Source organism: Pteropus medius, unplaced genomic scaffold (genome assembly GCF_902729225.1).
Source record: "Pteropus medius unplaced genomic scaffold, Ma_sr-lr_union100, whole genome shotgun sequence".
NCBI classification, from domain to species: Eukaryota; Metazoa; Chordata; class Mammalia; order Chiroptera; family Pteropodidae; genus Pteropus; species Pteropus medius.
This window is the reverse complement of record NW_024350925.1, coordinates 1,210,952-1,232,688: the sequence shown is the minus strand read 5'-3', so window position 1 is coordinate 1,232,688 and position 21,737 is coordinate 1,210,952. Positions and strand designations below refer to the sequence as shown.

At 40.5% G+C, this 21,737-nt stretch overlaps 1 protein-coding gene across 1 annotated transcript in view; it reads right to left on the bottom strand.

The window, feature by feature from the left end:
• Positions 1 to 462: 462 nt before the first annotated feature.
• TEX11 (testis expressed 11) overlaps positions 463 to 21,737 on the bottom strand; it is a 144,167-nt gene continuing 122,892 nt past the window's right edge. Inside the window, exons 27-31 of the mRNA XM_039841737.1 lie at positions 16,609 to 16,758; positions 15,370 to 15,478; positions 14,285 to 14,405; positions 1,282 to 1,446; positions 463 to 692 (exon numbers count right to left, since the gene is read on the bottom strand). Of these exons, the coding sequence (XP_039697671.1) occupies positions 621 to 692; positions 1,282 to 1,446; positions 14,285 to 14,405; positions 15,370 to 15,478; positions 16,609 to 16,758 (617 nt within the window). The 3' untranslated portion in view covers positions 463 to 620. The remainder of the gene's footprint in view (positions 693 to 1,281; positions 1,447 to 14,284; positions 14,406 to 15,369; positions 15,479 to 16,608; positions 16,759 to 21,737) is intronic.

Here is a 21,737-nt window from a genome sequence, read left to right as displayed (position 1 = left end):
TTCTCCAAAGGGCATCTGGTACACAGAAAGCAGATGGGTTACAGGACGACAAATTTCTGCTCAGGGTGAAGAAGGGCCTTTTGCCAATGAGACATCCAAAAAGGTGGACTGAGCAGTTTTGGGAGTCCCCCGTCATGGGATATGTTCTGACGGAGACCAGACAACCGGTTCTCCGGGACGCTGCAGGACAGTCTGGAGTCCAGTCAGTAGCGGGCCCGGAGACCACGAAGGCCCTTTCAGCAACGAGCGCGCCGCCCTCCACGCCCCGGGCCCTGGGCCCTGGGGTTTGAACACTTCTGGAATAAAGTGCGCCTGTGTGGGACTGAGATGGACAATCTTGTTTTGTTGTTCAAACGAAGCATGAATCATGTTGCTCTCACATGGGCCATTTCCACATATAATTATTAGCACTTTGGAAAATTGGTTTGTTCCCTTGAAATGAGCTGGTCACAGTGGTGAGAGTCAAAATGCTTTTATTTTAGAGAATGCCATTTGATAACATAAAACTAGGGCCTGAGAAAACAGAAGGAAAGCTTAAGAGAAACTTCGATTAAACATTCAATGTCTCAGGACCGCGCGCCTTCTTCCAGCCTCTGTCTGCTCGCCTGCTCACATGCCTGTCACTCTTCATGGAAAACCGAGCCCTCATTCATATGTAATGCCTCCACGAGTTTACTGAACAGAAAGTTCATCTGGCAAAGAGAGTAGCAAATAGATTTTCTGAGAGGAAAGGAAATAGGGGAAAGCTTCCGCGACCCGCGGCCATGGCACGAGAGTCTAAGCCTTGGCAGAGCCACTCTGGAGAGAAAACACGGTACTCGCTGGGGGAGGACGGGTCCCGTCGCACCAGATTCATCGACCTTGGCTCTTATTTGGTAACGAGACTGCTTTTCCACTAAGCCTCTCCTGGTTAGCTAGTGGCCCAGCGGTCTGCTTCTGAAAGCAGTTTCTGGAGGACACAACTTTTGAAACACTAGGTGTTTGCACAGAGGACAGCACGCGGTGGCTGGTGTGCGTGGCATCGGCAGCGACGCGCCCTTCCCCAGCTAGTGCCCGGCAGGCCTCTTAATTAGGTCTCGTTTGCTCTCCCTGAGCCCCCCGTTCGCCATCCGTCCTGAGAAATTAGTCTGTACAGGCCCGAATTCTTGCAGTTCTGTGGAACCGTGGAGAGGATGATGACGAGACCTTTCCTAGCCAAGGCAGGAGGGCCGGGCCCTCGCTGAGCCCGACGCGACCTCCACCCGGGTCAGGCCGCCCACCGCCAGCCCTGTCCCTCCTCACCTGAGTTTCGTATCTTCTCTTGAGGGAGCCAAGATGGTCGAGGAAACGCATCGCCAGGCCACACCATTTTTCGGCAGTGACAAACTTGCGCGTGCTGTACATAAATATTCCAACATTCCAGGATTTGATCATCAGCCAGAGGACCTCCATTTCAGGGTAGCCTTCCTGAAATCCAAGAACAGCGGGTGTACAGCTGTCACTGTCATGATCGTCGTGGTACCATCTGCACTGTGCTGCATCTATTATTATTATTAAATGAACGCTGCTCGGCTCACACCAAGGTGCACGGGACATGAGCGCGGCGAAGGGGACCCCGCTGTAGGCAGCGTTGGAGCAAGACCTCGTGAAAGGACAACAACCGGAAATCAACGAAGCCCTCTGGGACTGAGTCCTGGCACCCCGAAGCCGGAGCGAAACCGGCACTGTGTCCAGGGCTTCTCTGGGTGCTGTCCCCAACCGACGACCTCCCCGATGGCTACCTCTCGTGTTCAGAGAAGGTCGTGAAGGGGCAGTTTTACTGAATCTCTTCATTTCCCTGACCGGAATCAGTCTATGTTAGGAACAGAAATCATACGAATCTTTACTTTTGCACATTTTTTTTTTCCGGAATCGGCTCACATGCCTGTGGGGACCGGCACATTCGAAATCTGCGGGGCAGGCCGGACGCGAGGCGCTCAGGCAGCATTTCTATGTTACCATCTTGAGGCAGAATCCTTTCTGCAGGAAACCTCAGTTTTTGCCTCAAAAGCAAACACTGATGACGGAGGGCAATCTGTGTTACTTAACGGCAACCGACTAAGTTTTAAGGGATGTTCATCTTCAGAGTTGACGGTATCTGCCTAGCTGTGAACAAAGGACAGTTTTCCAAGACGGCCCCTTCACCTCATGAGCGGGCTTTTCTGTGGCTGACCACGAGACCTGGCAATAGTGGATCAGTGTAGGGGGCAACTTCCTCAGTTCCTGTGTGGGGGGCGGACTGCAAAGGGACCACCCATGTACCCGTCGCACCTTAAAGCTCTTGAAAGGGGAGATGCGACAGAAGCATCGGTTTGAGACCATCAATGACGTTGTCTCAGCTGTAACTCTTTCACTCGCTTGAATCTATAAAAAATTATTATGCAGAAAACACTACGAGAACGAAGGCACAAAGAGGGACAAGACGAAGCCCTTATCTGAAAGGACCCGAGTGCATTTGGAGAGCCCAGGCATAAAGGGGACTACACAAGGTGTGTGATTCATGGCTAGTCAGGGCGACACAGGTGTCACGTGCTCTAGTTCAGTAAAAGAGACGAGCATTAGAGGCACAGTCAGCGGAGGTCTAGTCTCTGCTTGAAATGCCACCCCCACCCTTGCCCACTTGCTAAACTTCTCTTTCTCCTTCAAATTCACAAACAGAGCGAGTTGCTCCTTTCTCTGCTCCCAGAGCAGGTGTTACATTCCTCTAATACAACTCGCCAGGTTGTTTAGAAACTGCTTGTGGCTCTGTCTCCTGCAGACTGCTGAGCTCCTTGGGGCGCGGGGGATTTTTCTGGTTCGTCTTTGTATCCTCAGAGTCCCAACACTGAGCCTGGCACATAACAGGGGCACAACAGATGTTTGGCGAATGAATCAACAAACGAATAAATGTCTCGTCAAACGCAACGTGCTCGGCGCGCTTTCCCCGCCTCTGCACGTGGTGTCCGCGCCCCTCGGTTCCTACGCGGTCTGCGCACGGCGATCCCACAGCACTCGCAACAACACTGTGTCATCTGTCCCTGCACGAGGCTGGGAGTCCCTTTAAGGCGGAATGGCATCTGCGTTTGTATAGTCAAAGCTTGGCATGGTATTTGACAGTGATGGGATTTTAACTGAAGGAATGAACAAATGACTGAACAAACATGGTCTTAGGGCAGATGAGTAGGATGTAGCTATACGTGGGTTATATGAACTGTCTAGAACAGGCAAATCCACAGAGACAGAAAGCAGAGTGCTGGTTGCCAGGGGCTGGGGGGTGGAGACAGGGAATGACTGCTAATGGCTACGGGGTTTCTTTTCGGGGTGACCAAAATGTTCTGGAATTAGACAGCTGCCCAATTTTGTGAATGTACTAAAAAGCAATGAATTGTGCACTTTAAAATTGTGAATTTTCCGATATCTGCGTTACATCCATAAAATTACAAATGTACAGCTGTACAAAGAAGGAGAAGGGCATTCATGGGCAGAACGGAACAGAGAGCGGCTTGGACTGTGCTTGAGCCGGCGCACATCTCAGGAGACAGCAGGTGTCTGGCCCAAGCGGATGATTTACGTGGGGCGATCACTGGGACCGGGACGGAAGGGCGGCCCGGGGCCACCTTGCATTTCCCCGGTGCTCTCCTCAGAGCATCGGCGTCATGAAGCACGTTAACAGATGGTCACATATGCGTTCTATACATACCCTTTTGGAGCACTGTAATGCACGTTAGTTCATTAAAAGTTTCAGGAAGTCTGGCGGTAAAGAAACCGTGTAACTTTGTTTAAGCCAGGGTATAAAGACTGTTTGCTCACATCTCGTGGAATTACTGTGAAACACAGGGCTGGAGGTGTAAAGGGTCTTACATTACAGGCCACAGATTTCAGAACTTATTCTGCTGGCAATGAGAAGTCACCACTGAAACTTTTTGAGAAGAGAAGTGATGGGATAAAATTGGAGTTTTAATAAGATTGAAATGCCGATGGTGTTTTGAACAGACCTGAGTGTGAGAACACAGACAGCAGGCCCTGTTTTGAAATGGACTTGTCATGTCTGTGGATGATGCGATGAGTCAGAGCTACGATACTGACAACGGAAATGGGGAGATGTAAGAAACGACAGCACCTGGGATCTGATATGCTGTGGCGAACGTTAGACAGGTCAATTGAGAATGGCTCCAAAGTACAGTTTTAATGGCTGAGAGAATGCTGATATCACTGACAGAACAAATTGGAAAGAAATGTTTCTGGGGATACGGGATCGATATAACGTTAAGTTCTATTTTAATCGCGTTGGGATTGAGGTCACGTGGGAGAGGTCACGTAGGCTGCTGCAGATATGGACTGGGAGACTCAGGCAATGGTTAAAGTGTATCGATTCACTTAAAGGCCAGAGTATAGAATACAGATAACTAAAGGGCAGAGAACATCGAAAATGTTCGCGGTTGGGCAGTAAGCGGGAAAAGACGACACAGAGGAGCGACGAGAAAATAAAGGAAAAAGTAAAAGAGAATTTCGATAAGGAGGCGCTGGCCAGTAACGAAGGCCAGGGTAAAGGAGGCGGCCGGCGCATCTGCCTGCAGGGTGGTAATCGGTGGCCTCGTGGAGTACAGCGCTCCTGATGGTGCAGAGTGAGGGAAAGAGGCGGTCGACCAGGTAGGCACAGCCTCCTGGCCACACCAGGATCCGGTCTTTAAGAACAATGGGCAAGATGAGGAAGATTAAGAAAGGTCTCGCATCCATAAACGGAAAAAGATCAGTCTGGTTGCTGGATGGAGAAAGGCAGAGCAGAGAGCAAGGGATGCCAGCAGACCAGCTGGAAGGCTCCCGCAGTAGCGGAGGTAAAAGACAGGAACTTGAATGGGTGGAACTGACAGGACTTGGCGACAGATTACAAATGCGAGCGAGGGAAGAGTCAAGGCTGTCTCTGGCTTGGGCGGCTGGAAGAATGCAGGTAGCGCTCAGGAAGGGAGGGACGCTGGAGGAGTCTTACTTTCATCCGCATTATTTGCCCTCGTGTCTAGCATCGCTCAGGAGAATCATCTTCAATAAAGAAATGCATCCATGCAGCTATTCACTCCAAGGTGACACAGACTTGCCTGTGCGAAATATAAATCAGGGCCAGCACAGAGAGGTGTGTGCTCTTATGACTTTCTGGGGCTCATCCTTGAAGTCAGCTTTCTCTGTCCTCAATGCCTTAATAAACATGGCAGTCACACATATCTCTAAGAAAACCGTAGCTGTTTGGGAACACAGATGACTCTGCCTTTAGGTTCTCCTCAGGATTCCGGAAGTGAGTTTTGTATACATCACCTTTACTGAGCTATAACTCACACACCGTACAATTTACCTACTTAAGGGTACAATTCAGTGGTTTTCAGTATATTCACACAATTCTGCAACTACCACCACAATCGATTTTAGAAGATTTTGAACCCCCTGGAAACTCCGTGCCCATTAGCAGTCACTCCCTACTTCCCCCAATTACCACTCCCCATCCCTGGGCAACCGCTCATCTAACTCTCGTCCCTTACAGCTTGGCCTTCTTTGGACATTTAAGATAAATGGAGTCACACAGCATGTAGTCCTCTAATGTCTCGCATCTTTCATTTAGTATGCTAATGTTTTCCAGGTCTATCTATGTTGTACAAGTGTCAGTATTTCGTTCCTTTCAATGGCCAAATAATATTCCATTGCATAGAAATACATGTTGCTTATCCATTCATCAGCTGATAGACATTTCGGTTGTTTAATTTGGGGCTATTATGAATATGGCTGCCATGAACATTTGTGTGTGAGTCTTTGTTTGCCATATGTTTCATTTCTTATAGGCAGATACCTGGAAGTGGAATTGCTGGGTCGTATGGTAACTCTGTGTTTAACCTTCTGAGAAACTGCCAGACCGTTTTCCAAAGCAGCTGCACCCTTTTACAGTCACACAGTGTTGGAGGCTACCAACTTCTCCATATCCTTGTCAATACTTGTGATTCTCATCTGTTTGATTATAGCCATCTTAGTTGGTGTCAAGTGATATAGATCACTGTATTTTGATCTGCCTATTTCTCATGACTAATGATGTCAGAGTTGTAAGAGTTCTTTATATATTCTAAGTACAGGTCCCCGAACAGATATATGATTTCTAATATTTACTGCCATCCTGTGGGTTGTCTTTTCATTTATTTGAAGTACTTTGCAGAAAAGTACTAATTTTGTTGAAATCTAATTTATTTAATTTTTGTCTTATTGCTTGTGCTCTTGGTGTCACATCTAAGAAACTTTTGCCTAATCCCAGTTCACAAAGATTTAAGACTATGTTTCTAACAGGTTTATAATTTTAGTTTTATAGATAATTCTAAGAGTTCTATAATTTTAGTTTATCTATACTAATAGTTTTATATTTTTAGCTCTTACATTTAGGTCTTTGATCTGTTTTGGGTTAATTTTTGTATAGAGTGTGAGGTAAGGATCCAAACTTCATTCTTTTCCATGTGGCTATTCGCTTGTGCCAGGGCCATTGTTAACAAGACTATTTGTTCACGCTGAATAGTCTTGACGACCTTGTCAGAAAGCAATTGACCGTAAATATGAGGGTTTGTTTCTGACTTATAATTCTACTTCATTGATATCTGTCTGTCTTTATGTTAATACCACACTGTGTTGATTACTGTGGCTTCCTAGTAAGTTCTGAAGTAGAAAATTAAACAGTAATCATTATAATTACTTTATAAAATTGTATGCGTTTCAAAGAAGCTAAGTAAGGACTCAAAGTCTATATTTATAGTTTGTTGTATTAACTTTCTTATTTACTATCTCTGGTTCTTTTCATTTCTTTCTGTGGCTTAGTTATTCTCCAGTGTCATTTCCTTTCTCCAAAACGGGTTCCCACCTGCCTTCCTTCTGCTGTTATTTTCATATTACACTTTTATAATGTTAAAAGCTCAACAAAACAATGACATAATGTATTTACACATTTGCCTTTTAAATCGATTAAGAGGAAAAATATGCATTTATATTGTCTTTTATAATTACGTAATTACTGATGCTTTTTTGGTTTGTTTGGATTTGGATTATAGCCTGGGGTCACTTGCTTTCAATTTAAAGAATTTCCTTTCTTATTTCTTGTAGGCAGGTCAGCTAGCAACAAATTCTCTGTTTTTATCTAGTAGCGTCTTCATTTCATCTCCATTTTTGAAAGATAATTTTGCTGGTTATAGAGTTGTAAGAGTTCTTTATATATTCATTTTGAATATGCCACTGCCTTCTAGTTTTCATTGCTTCTGGTGAGAAGTTAGCTGTTAATCTTATTGGGGTACCTTTCTAAGTGGTAAGTCATTTCCTTTTCAAAATTTTCTCTTCATATTTGGCTTTCAGTACTTTTAGTATTATGTTTCTGTGTGTGGATCACTTTCTGTATTATATTTGGAGTTCACTGACCTTGAAGTAAATGAAAATGAAAATAGAACAGGAAAAATTTGGGGACACAGCTAAAGCAGCACAGAGAGGGAATTTACAGCACTAAATGCACACATTAGAGAAGAGGAAATGTCTCAAATTAATAATCTAAGTTAAATTAATAATCAAGAATCCAGAAAAAGAGCAAACTAAATACAAAGCAAGCAGAGTGAAGTAAATAATAAAGATAAGAGCAGAAATCAATGTGACTGAAGATACAAAGATGGGGAAACTCAACTGAGGAGCTGGTTCTTTGAAAAGATAGATAAAACTGAACTTCTGGCAAGAATGACAGAGGAAAAAAAGGGAAGATATAAATTATCAATATCAGGAATGAAACTGGATATCACTACAGACCTTGCATACATCAAAAGAATAAGAAGAGAATAACATGAAGAACTCTATACTCAGAAATTTGACAACCTAGATGAAATGGGTCACTTCCTTGAAAAACACAAATTACAACTAACCCAATATAAAAGAGTTTGAACAGTTTATAACTATTCAGGAAATTAAAGTTGTTATTTAAAAGCTCTTGAAAAAATCTCCAGGCCCAGATAATCTCACTGGAGTATTCTACCAAACATTTAGAGAAGAACTAACAAATTCTACACGATCTTTTCCAAAAATATACAAGAAGAAGGAACACATCCCAATTCATTTTATGAAGCTAGTATTACCCTGATACCAAAACCAGACGAAGATAACACACAAAAAGAAAACTATAGACCAATATCCCTAAAGAATATAGATGAAAAATCTTTAACAAAACTACTGGCAAATAGAACCTATCGATACAGAAAAAGAATTATGAATTATATACTACGACCATGTGGGATTTGTTTCAAGGATACATGACTAGTCAAATATTTAAAATCAATCCATGTAATCCAGCATATTAACAGGTTAAAAAAGAAAAATCACATGATCATAGCAACTGATGCAGGAAAAGCATGTAACAAAATTCAACACCCATTCATGACAGAAACTCTCAAAAGAAAAGAAATGGGGAGAACTTCAACTCGATAAAGAGCCTCTACAAAAAACCTAGAGCTAACATACTTAATGATGAAAGACCGAACACTTTTCCCCTAAGAAAGTAAACAAGGCAAGAATATCCACTTTCACCACTCTAAGATGATGCTGGAAGTTCTAGTCAGTGCAATAATGCAAGAAAAGGAAACAGAAGGCATAAAAATTGGAAAGGAGGAAATAAAATTAACCCTATTTGCAGATGACATGATTGTTTACATAGAAAATCCTAAGGAATCTTCAAAAAAAACTTCCTGAAATCAGTGAGTTCAGCAAGGTTACAGGATAAAAGGTAAACATTCAAAATCAATTACATTTGTTTATAGCAGAAATTAACACATGGACACCTTTTATAATCACTCAGAAAAACCTGAAATACTGAGGTGGAAATCTAACAAAAACATGTATAGGACCTGTATGCTGATTGTTTTCTTTCTTTCATAATGCTGATGAAAGAAATAAAAACTCTAAATAACTGGAGACATATTTTGTTCATGGATTGGAAGATTCGATATAATAAAAATGTCAATTCTTTTTTATTGGGATATAATTAAAGACATCAATTATTGATCTTCAGTTTACTGGGCTGGATAGTGTCCCTGACCTGCCACCTTGAAATTCACGTCCTCTCCAGAACCTCAGACTGTGACCATATTTGGAAACAGGGTCACAGCAGCTGTGACTAGGACCAGATCATACTGGAGTAGGGTGGGCCCTTAATCCAATAAGAGAGAAGAGCAGCGAGAGACTGCGCATGGGGAGAATGCCACGTGATGACAGAGCCTGGAGCGATGAGCCAGTGAGTGAAGGAAAGCCAAGGCCTGAAAGCCAAGGTGTGCCAGCAACTGCCGGAAGCTGGGAAGAGGCAAGGAACAGTTCTCCCTCTAGAGACTTCGCAGAGAGCGTGGCCCTGCCGACACCGTGGTTTCAGACTTCCAGCCTCCATAACTGTGAGAGAATAAATTTCTGTTGTTATAAGCCACCCAGTTTGTGGTAACTCGTCATGGCAGCCCTGGGAACAAAACCAGTTTACTGCAATTCTTATCTAAATTCCAGCCAGAACTGTTGCAGATATAAGCAAGATTATGCCAAAATGAATGTGTGAGGCAGGAATTAGAACAGCTAAAGCTATTTTGAAAAGGAAGAATGAAGGGGTGAAATCACTCTATCCAATTTTAAGACTTACTGTATAGCTACAGTAATCAGGACTGTGGTATTGGCAGGGGGCGAGACACATAGAGAACAGAAGAGAACCCGGCGAAGACTACACGAATGTGCCCGACTGATTTTTTTTTTTTTTTTTTTGGTGACATTGGTTAATGAAATCCAGTAAGTTTCAATTTAATGGTAAGTGCCCAACTGATTTTTGTCAAAAGTATAAAAGCAATTTAATGGAGGAGACAGCCTCGCCAAATGGTGCTAAAGTAACTAACCGGACAGCCACAGGTGAAAAGGAACTTCAACGAAACCTTACACCTCAAACCGAAATTAACTTTAAAAGCACCGCGAACTTAAATGTGAACATAAAACTATAAAAATTTAAGGTAAAAAAAAGAAAATCTTCAAGATGTAGGGCTAGGCAAAGAGATCTACGAGCGACGACACCAAAAGTATGATCCATAAGAGAAAATGATAATTGGACAAAATTGAAAACTTTTGTTCTGTGAAAGACCTTGTTAAATAGATGAGAAGTCAAGCTACAAACTGGGAGAAAGTATTTTCAGATCACATATCTGACTAATGCCTAGAATAGGCAAAGAACCCTAACACTGAACAGTAAAAAAACCCCAAAACACTCGTTACAAAATGGACAAAAGACTTGAACAGACCTTTCGCCAGAGACAATAAACAGAAGGCAAATAGGCACATGAAAATTTGGTCAGCATCATTAGCCCTTAGGGGAAAGCAAATTAAAACTACAGTGACACGTCGCCATACACCTATCGGAATGGCTAAAAGAAAAATTAGTGACAACATCAAATGCTGACAAGGATGGAGGAATCCTGGGTCACTCACACATTCCTGGAGGAATGTAAAATGTTACAACCACCTTGGAGAACAGTTTGGCAGTTTCTTTAAAAAATTAAACTTGCAATTACCATATAAGCTAGTAATTGCTTCCTTTGGTACTAATCCCAGAAAAAATGAAGATTTGTGTTCACGCAAAAACCGATGCACAAATGCTCTCAGCATCCTTATTTGCATAGCCCCAAACTGGAAACAACCCAGACGGTCAACAGGTTAAGCAAACTGTGGTACATCCATACCATGAACTACGACTCGGCAATAAAATGACACGCAGCAACTTGGTGAATCTCCAGAGAATTATGCTGACTGAAAAAAAGCCAATCTCGAAAGGTTATGTGCTGTGTGATTCTATTTCTCAAAAGCTATATACTGTATGATTCAATTCATATAACATTCTTGAAGTGACAAAATTATAGAAATTGATAATAGTGAAAGTAGTGATGATAGTCGTCATGTCACCCTTTATAGTCCCTTCCCACTTGGGTGGGGGGGGTGGAGAAAAGTGGGAAGGGACTGTAAGGGTGATATGACGACTCCTTGCAGTGGTGGAAAAGCTCTGTGTCTCGACTGTAATAACGCCAAAACCCTGGTTGTGACATTGTAATATATTTTTGTGAGATGATGCCATTGGGGGAACTGGGTGAAGGGTGCATAGGATCTCCCGTGTTACTGCTACAACTACATGTGAATCTACAATCATTTCAAAATAAAATTAAGAAAAAGAACCAGAGCAACCTACTTGCTCTTAAAACTAATCTAGAATATGTAGCTACTGTAGAGTACACAGGCTTGCCTGCTCAAGCATGCAAGTCATCCCTCCTGATTTTTCATTGGCAGTAGATTCTGAATACCAACTCGAACCTCTCCTCTGAACTGAATTCCCCAGCAAGAGCAGGTAAGATGTATGTTCTGGTGGGAAGAGTCCTGGAACTGAGGTCAGAAGACCTGGGTTCTAATCCTGATTCATTCATTAGCCATGTGAATTTAAGCAAATTGGTAACTCGACTTTTTTTAACCTTAAAACTTTCCTCATTTGTAAATCACGGGTAATAATACCAGCATCCTCTACTTCATAGAATTTCTGTTGAGGGTGGTAGGAGGCAACATAAAATAATGGATGTAAGAACACTTTGTAAAATGCAACGCTTGATACTGTGAGGCATGAGGTTTTATATTTGTGTGATAGTAATTTTGCCACTGTGTGGTGGCACTTGATAAATGTTATCTGCTCAATAAATAATGAATGAGTGTCTGGCCATTAGAAAAGTCAAACAAGGGCAGAATTTTCTCCCAAGTGCTTTGAACAAAGGAGATGCACAGCACATTCAATCAAACAGGAAAAAGCAGCATACACTATATATAAAGAGCCAAGAGAGTTATTAAATTAACCTCTGCATAAAAAAGCTAAATACCCCGTCATGTTTCAGGGAATAAGCAATAATGGATGGGAGACTTGTCAAAAAAGCAGAAAAACATCAAGCTCTCTAAGAGGCAGCCTGAGAGCCAGGAGACGAAACAGTGATATATTAGATAGAATAATAGTGGCCAAAACAAAATGCTCAGAGTAGTTTGGGCCTTATTTAGAAACTATGGAAATCGATCAATTTGGATTTATAGTACAATTTAATTTGTCTAAGTTACTATGGTGAACGCATCTGGAGGTCCAGATGAGGCTCACTGAATTTTCTCCTCTTCGCAAAAGAAAGAAAGAAATATATAGATCTCCAAAATGTTCATTGCTGAAGTTGTTATTATTTTTTTTTAACCAGGCCATAATTACATGGCTCCAGGAGAATGCTGGGTTTCTGTAAGTCGCTGCTGGTTTGCACCAGGCCATCGCCGATACACCGCCCCACCGTCTGTTACGATTTGCAGTGGGAGCCCAGGGCCGAGTTGGGATCCTCGGCTAGTACTACGAACTCTAGCGATCACTTTCTGCGTGACTTTAAGCAAGCCATTTAACCTTCTTAATATTTGACAGCTCCCTCACAACAACAATGCTCCCTTCATGTGTATATGAGCTGTTAAAGTTTATAACACATACTATTATTTCAATTGATCTTAAAACCTCAGCGTGCCAGTCAGAGCAGTATTATTTCTGTTTCAAAAGAGGGATATTCATTTGCAAAAACAAACGAGAAACCATTTAGACCCTTACAAACAAACAAACAAAACAAAAATTAACTCTAAACGGGTCGTAGATCTATATGTAAAAGATAAAAGTTTAAAAACTTCTACAAGAAAACAGAGGAGAAAGTCTTAGTAAATTTGGGTAGGAAGTTTTCTTATCATGACCAAACACTTGACCTATAAAAGAAAAAAATTGATAAATCTGACTTGATCAAAATTCAGAACTTTTGCTTTTTAAATGATTCCATCAAGAACGTGAAAAGCAAGCCAAAAACTGGAATACTTACAAATCATATACCTGATAAAGGATTTGTATCTGAAATATATAAAGAACTCTTATAACTCAATGAGAACCCACTTTTAAAAATGGGAAAATAATTGAATATCCATCTTTCCAAAAAAGATATACAAATGGTCAATAAGCACATGAAGAACAAATGATCAAAACTATTAGCCATCAAGGAAATACAAATCAAAACCACAACGAGGTACCACTACATACCCACTAGGATGGCTATAATAAAAAAGAGGGAAAAAAGCATTGACAAGGATGTGAAGAAATTGGAACCCTCATACGCTGCTGGTAGGAATGTAAAATGGTGCAGCCACTTTGGAAAACAGATTGCAGCTCCTCAAAAAGTTAAACATAGAGTTACCATATGACCCAGAAATTCATTGAGAATTGAAAACATATGCCCACACAAGACTTACATGCACGAATGTTCACAGCAGCATTGTGCATAATGGCCAAAAAATAGAAACAACTCAAATGTCTACTGACTAGTGAGTGGATAGACAAAATGTGATATATCCATTCAACAGAATATTTTATTTTTCAGCAATAGGAAGGATTAAAATACTGATACATTCTACAACAGATGAACTACAAAAACACACTAAATTGAAAGAAGTCAGAAACAAGAGGTCACATATTGTATGATTTCATTTATATGAAGTGTCCAGAAAGAGAAAATCTACAGACCGAAAGCAGATTAGTAGTTAGTTGCCTGATGGTGAGAGCAGGGACTGACTGCCAACAAGCAAGAGAAAACTTTTTGAGTAATGGAAATATTCTAAGACTAGATTGTGGTGACAGCTGCATAATGCTATGAATTTACTAAAAATCACTGAATTGTACACATACCATAGGTAAATTTTATGGTATGGAACGTATACCTTAATAAAGCTAATTTAAAAATCACTGAATAAACCTGTACTGAAAAGTAAAAAAACGTCAGAGGAGGGACTAGAACCTAGGTCTTCAGCTTTCCCTCTACTCTATCACCGGCCTCTGAGAAATGGCAGAAATAACAATGAGCGTTTTCAAAGGATTAATCATCATCACAGTGGAAGTAACAATTCTATCAGGTTTTAAAAATAGTTTTTAAATTTTTTTTTAAATAATTCAAAAAGCCAGGTGGTACTGCTATTTTGACCTAATCCATAGTATACTCGTAATAATTTTTTCTTACTTTTAACTATTTACATTTCATAAACGCAGAGAAATTTTGCAACATTTAATTACACTGTACTAGGAATTTATTTACCTTAAAACTCATATCAGAAAGCATTATTCTATGTAATTTCTAATACACAAGACAGTTCAGATCTTTTAAATTAGCTGAAAGTCTAATATCACTGTTTGACTTACGTGTTGGCTAATAAAGCTCACAGCATCTTCAAAATAGCCCAAAATTTCTTCTAGGGGACAGAGTTCTTCACCTGGCACCCGATCCGGCACTAAGAGGTTAATCAAGTTGTGCATACATTGGCTGAAATCAAAAAGAGAAAACTCATAAGGAAAGAAATCATTGGCTTCATGGCTAAGATAAGTAAAATCTGGAACTCATCCCAGACTAAGAGCTTTCAAACACGTCTGTTCTTCCCTCAATTTTATCTGGCCTCCAACCTTAGAAGACAGATTTTTTATTCTGTAAAAGAGGCTGACCTATCCTTTTTTGTGATGCTTACGGTTGTCTTTCTTTCTTTTTTTTTTCTTTTTTTTTTAGTTTCCTACACTAAGGAGTTGTGGCTGGTTACTGTATTTCATGAATAGTTCAATCTACAGGCCCTTTAAAGCATCTCGTTACATCCCCAAATGGGCAAGGGAACTGGAATTTAAATTGGGAATAATTCCACGAGAACTATCTCTGAAATCTTGGAAAAGGGAGACTGCAATGACGTTTTCCAGAGAAAATCACACATCTATTTTTCTCCATGTTTAGGCACAGAATACATAAAATCTCCAATAAATGTATTTTAGATTATCTACAGCACTTACTGGCCTTTAAGGAAAAGTGCTTAGAAATAAAATCTGAGGCAAATATAGCCAAACGTTAGCATCTGTTAAATTTGAGTGGTGGATACATTGTTGTTTGTTATATTAATCTCTGTCCTATTTCTGTACATTTGGCATATTTAGTAATGAAATGAAGAAAGGGCGGTACTTAGGAATTCTAGTATATACACAGACTCACGCAAAAAAGCAACTTTTCCCCTTTTTCTCCTTTGGGAAAACCAGAATCCCTGACTTAGCTAATTAACTCTTGGTCTATAACACAGCTCTGAAAACAGAGCTAGCTCTTCTGAAGGCTTTTCAGTGCAGGAGTCACAGGAGTGCCCTGATCACAGTTTAGGCTGCGCCAGTTGAGTATGACTGATGACTTATGAGGCACCGACTATAGCTCTTTCGGCTGTCAAAAAGCCTGGATACAGCGTTGACTTGCAATTACTAACCTGTATTTCAAAACATTGACTGATTCTTTTATTTTGTGGAGCAATAAAGCCCTTTTCAAGGCCTTTAGAGCGATGGAAGGATAGCGCGCAGGCGTTTCCATGGCTATTGCTACAAGAAGGGAAGAAAAAAAGGTTGTGAACACCATAACTTCCTCCATCGCAGTTTTTATCCCAGGTTCCCACTTGCTTTCCTTAACAAAACTGGCCTGAAACAGATGAAAACACACACACACACACACACACACACACACACACACACACACACAATTAATTTTATAAAACGATGAATCCACGGTGGCTTTCAGAAACAAATTCTACTTTCTGGGCAGAGTAACACAGTAGGATCACCAAGTACAGCCTTTCTTCAGTGAACATCAACAGAGAACCTAGTGTTTCTGCAACCCTGCACAAAGTCATGTGAATCTTATGAACCAGAGTCAAGGAGGGGCACAGTAAAGAAGCAGCAGAAAACAGGTCAGTAAAAGACCATTAATCAAAACCAGATTTATACTGTAATGTATTGTTGTCTGATCCTGAAAATGGGAAACGCTTGACATGAGGGTGAGTGTCCACAATAACAAACCCTAAAACTTCCAGAGGCATTTACCAGGACTCTAGAATCAGAGTTCCATTACACAAGGAGCAGTGGTTACCATCGTGTGTCCGTTACGTATACACCATGCAAATGTTGTGGGAACGCTGCCTTGGCAAGACCAAGAAAGACAAATGTGCACTGGGGGTGACCTGATGCCCTTGTTAACACACACAGGCTCGAGAGGAGGGTGACAGATTCGAAGAAGATAATTAAGCCACTTCTTGCAGTATGGACCTACAGAGGCTCTGGGTTCCCAAATACCACTTACAGCCTAGCAAGAAATTTGAGGGTGGCAACTGTGTTCAAAGATGTGACCAGTATTTCTCTGTATGCCTTAATAAGTTGCTTTGATTGCATCACCTTTGATGAGTGGAACGGTGGATTATCATCTCTAGCTAGCTGAGCCCTCCTATCGTGTGGTTATGTGATTCAATTCCACACACAGAATAAATATGAGCACCAATCATGAGCAATGCACAAACGATCACGATACAAAAAAGTTCAAGAATGTCATTAGAAAACGATAAAGAACTGTGAGGAAAGGATTTTTCCACCCTGGAGGTAAGAGAGAACAGAAAAGAAATGAGAAGGTAGCACAATTTAAATGGGTACTAGCCTTCCAAAAGCATAAATGTAGCTCTTACATGCGATCGTCTCCAATGTTTTACTCTCCACGTTAGGTATTTGCCACAACGATTCCAGGACGGTGTCCAGTGACGGATCGTTCTTTTTGGCTTTAACCTCAAACTCATACAGCAGAAGCAATTTCTCACATGGATCATCTGAGAAGTCCCCTAAGAAGGAGGCAAAAATGCAACATTCTCTGTGATTACATTTCATCATTCTCTCCTATTCTAATCTCTCTTCTGGGGAGATTTTGCTATTGAGGAAAATTAATTTTACTTACAATTTGAAAGTCATCCCAGCTTCTGCAGAACTATTTTTTACATTTTTAAATCTAATAAACTCAACAATACTTTCAGCACCCTGTATCGCAATCACTAGCATCATCTACTGATTTATTTAAAATTGTTGCCATGGCTCCTGCAGCTGCAATTACTAACCTGTAATCCAGTGTTTCCCTGTCTCGCTTGAACGACTGACTTAACCGGCACATACAGTGGCGTACAAACGACCACACTTTTATTTTAAGCAAAGGAGAGGTTCCAAACTGTTTGACTTGGTCAGCCAGCAGTAGTTCTTGGGTATCACCAAGGGCAGAATCTTGTATCAGGTGACATATACCATACTATGCGATACATTTTTCATTCACCTGTTAGACTGAACTCATAAAAATGTTTTGAGGTCTAGCATACGTAAAATAACCTGAATGAGGTACAATCATCTTAAACAACTTGATGGAATTTTACATATGTTTAATTCCACGGAACCGCTACCTGGGATCATGCTATAGGACGTTTCCAACACTTGTGTTCCTTTCCAGTCACTACCACCGTAGCAGAGTTAACAGCTATTTTTACTTTTATCACTACTGATTGTTACTGCCTGTTGCTGAACTTCACTGCTAGTACTCAATAATATAATCGACTTCTGAATATTGACCTTGTATCCTGTAATTTACTAAAATTATTTATTAGCTCCAGTAACTTTTTGTAGATTCTCTGGGATTTTCTATATAGACAATCATGTCATCTGCATGCAAGGGAGATAGTTTTATTTCTTCTTTTTCACTCTACAGGCATACCTTGTTTTACAGCACTTCATTTTTACAAGTGAAAACCAATTAATGTAATACGCCATACCAATAAAATAAGAAATAGAAACTACACGATGATCTCAATAGTCAGAAAAGCCCGTGACAAAATCCAATGTACTTTCATGATAAAAACTATTAACAAACTTGGAATAGAAGGGAATTTCCTCAACCTGATAAAGGACATCTATGAAAAGCCCGCAGGTAGCAACATACTTAATAGTGAAACACCGGATTCCTTCCTTTAAAAGTCAAGAAAAAGACAAGGATGCACATTTTCGCCACTGCTATTCGACATTGTCTTAGGGGTCCTAGCTGAAGAAATTAGGCAAGAAAAAGAAACAAAAGACATGAAGACTGGAAAAGAAGTAGCGAAACTATCTCTATTCATATACAATGTGTTCTTGTAAACAGATCCTTAGGGAGCCCAGCAAAATACCATTAGGACCAATAAACAAGTTTAAGAAGATCAGTATACAAAAATCAATTCTATTTCTATATGAGAGCAATGAACAAACTAAATATAAGATTAAGAAAACAATCCTGTTCACAATAGCATCAAAAAGAATAAAATACTTAGAACTAAATTAAATACGAGGAGTACAATACTTGTACACTGAAAGAAATTTTAAAAGACATAAACAAGTGGAAAGATACTCCATGTTTATGGATTAGAAGACTTAACACTGTTAAAATGGCAAAACTCCCCCAAATAATCTACAGATACAACACAATTCCTATCAGAATTCCAGCTGGCTTATTTCTTTTTTCAGAAACTGACAGACTGATCCTAAAATTCACATGGAAATTCAAGGGGCCCAGAATAGCCAAAACAATCTTGAAAAAGAAGAACAAATTTGGAGGACTAACACTTCTTGATTTCAAAACTTAATACAAAGCAATGATCATCAAGACAGAGTAGTACTGGCATAAGGATAGACGTATGTATAATCAGTGCATTAGAACTGATAATCCAGAAATAAAACCATATGTCTACTGTCAACTAGTTTTCCACAAAAAGGCAAAGACCATCCAATGGGGAAATAATAGTTTAAAACAAATAATTCAGGGACAACTGGATAGCCACATGGAAAAGAATAAAGTTGGACACTTATTTCACATACCACATACAAAAATTAACTCAAAATGGATCAAAGACCTAAATGTAAGAGCAAAAACTATAAAACTCTTTAGAAGAAAATATAGGAGTACACACTCATGACTTGGGATTCGACAGCCGATTCTTAAATATGATACCAAAAGGAGTCATTGTGCCAAGATAATTGTACAGAAAAATTTCCAGATTCACAGCTCTATTTTTATAAAAGAAAACCACAATGTATGAGACCAAATATGTTAAGATCAGGGAGACCTGAATGGCAATTCTTCATTAGGCCAGGCACTTGGGAGAAGGAATAGTATACGTCTCCATAAATATCTGGAAATCATAACGAACCTATGTCCTGAACCTGTGACCCCTACTAAGAATTCCCTACTCACTGCCATTAGGGCTTTTTTTGTATTATTAGGGTCAGCTTATGCTGCCTGTGACACATAATTCAAATGGAATGCTGCCAAAAGTGAAGATTTTTAAGGAGCAATTTCTATCAGAGATACTTGGGTGTCTTCAGATAATTGTTCTAATTTCCTTTGGGGGGGAAAAATCCTAAATTCAGGCTCTCCTATTTCTGTGACCCAAGTCCAGGCCCAAAATGTATACTAGAAAATCCACTCAAGATTTGACATTTTGTTTAATGCGCCTGAGGATCAGCTCCAATTGCCTTTTTTCCCTTGGCAAATCTCAAAACTATCATCTCTGAGAATTTCTTATCCATTGAGAACTAATCTCTGAGCCAAAAGCAGCTCAAGACTGGTTGATAGTTATTAAACCAATGGAGGGACCAAGCAAAGACTGCCTGCAAAAGGAGTAAGCATTTAATTCTAGTTTTGGTGTTTATAGGCGAATAGATAAAAATTGTTTATAATTCCAACATGAGCCTTGATAAATGGTAGCTTTTATCTACTGCATTTGGATAAATTAGGATGACCTTTCCATTTCTGGGCTGAGGAGACCATGATATATAAATATATAACATAAAAGTGTAGACAATCCTCTGCCTTGTCAGCTAAACTTTCTGCTAGTCCAGGACTCATGCTGGGTTTTGTTCTAAAGTGCTTAGTTTTGCCCCGTTTGCTATAACCATTAAGACTCTTGACGATGACACTTGGTGAATACTTTATAGCAAGGCCAAAATTATAGCACTGGAGGTAAGTGAAATTCTTTCTTGCAATGACTTATAAAAAGAACTAAAGGGTTTTCTCCACCTTTGTGTTTTTGAGATAAAAAATCTATTATATTACAAAATAAATAGCTTGAAGAAATCTAATCGCTGGGATTACTTCTAGTTTTAACTTTTGATGACTCTTTCTGTACACAGTATGACTCCAAGGAACAAGCAGTGAAGTGTGTTGTAAAGGAAAAGTACATACAGATTAAGAGGGCAGGTAGTGGTGAAAGCCGCTATTTTCGAAAGGGTGTGGTCAGATGAGACTTCTCGGAGGGGGTGACACCTGAGCAGAGGGTATGGGGACAAGCCACATGAATCTCTGGGAGCAGCACAGGAGGACCTACGTGGCCCAACTTATAGTCCTCTGGCTGCTATGCGGCCACTGCGAGAGGGGGCAAGAGCGAGAGCAGAGGCGGGGAGCTGTGACAGTGCTCCAGGTGAGAGACGAGGCAGGTGGGGCAACAGCAATAGTTTCGGCCTGATTTATTGTCAGGAAGGGGCACACCGCGAATCACACTACTTTCAGCCTCACCTGCCACTAGATGACACCTGGATAATAAATAATTCTAAAACTAACAATGTTCTCTTACACTCCCGGCTTTTGTTTATTCAGTCCCCCACCTTTTCTTGCTCATTCTTCAAGAGTAACTTCCAATATCACCTTTTGAAATGACCTGTTTCTTCCTCGGTGGTCCCCCACCCTGTACATTTCTATTAGTGAGGTTATTTCACTTTGCTTCATATACGTGTAACAGACTATGCCTGAACCCCTCTCTCCGCTGTGCATGTCTTAAGGACAGAGACAGTAACGCATGTCCTTAGGTTCCCACATTACCCAGGAGCACCTAGGAATAAAGATTTTGTGGAATGAACATAGTGAGCTGCTTTCCTTAGGTCCCTAATATGATGGCACGTCAGGGTTACTTCTTTTGTAAAAACCAATTTCCATAGCACAAAGATTTCGGTCACTGTTTATACAGTTCTTAATTAACTTTGATTTGGAATCAATTTTTAAAAGGTTGGTACTTTCCAATTTTCCTCCAGGAGCTTATGATTCCCCAGCTTTGCACCTTCTCTTATTTTGTCTATTTATAGTAGGTGGTTTAATGACTTATTTACATTACTCATATGCTGGGCTTATAAGTTTAAGCATTATTTTATTAAAAATACCCAAGTTTAAGAAATATAAACCTTTAACAAGTCAGATTCATTTTTTCTAAATGTATTTTTGTTTTAATTATTAAAGTACTACATGTTCATTAGAAAATTCAGACAATACGAAAGGGAAATAAAAAGTCTCCCGAACTCACCAATTCTTGTTCCAAGAGGTAGCGAATGTTGAGTTTGGTATGAATCCTTCCAAGACTTTACACGTGATGCGGCATTCATGTGTATGTGTCTATATATACATGTGGATGTGCTAGGTATCGGATAGTCAAAGGTAAGCAAAAGCAGACACGGACTCTGTCCTCACAGAGCTTACAGTCTAGTTTATAAGCATACGAACATGCTTACACGTTTTCATAGTAAAAATGGAATAAGAAAAGGCCAGCAAAAGCACAACACTCCAAGTAAGGAGCACACCTCGAGGTGCAAATCCTTTATCAACAATAACGAGAACAGAGCCTATAGGCTGGTGGAAGGAATTTGTCTGAATTTGGTTTGGTTTTGAGAAGCAAAAGAGAAGGGGCTGAAGAGTGAGCAGCTGGTCAGTGAAGCAGTGGAGAAGAATCTGTGTTAGGAGAAGCCCTACAAGTACCTACATCCACTG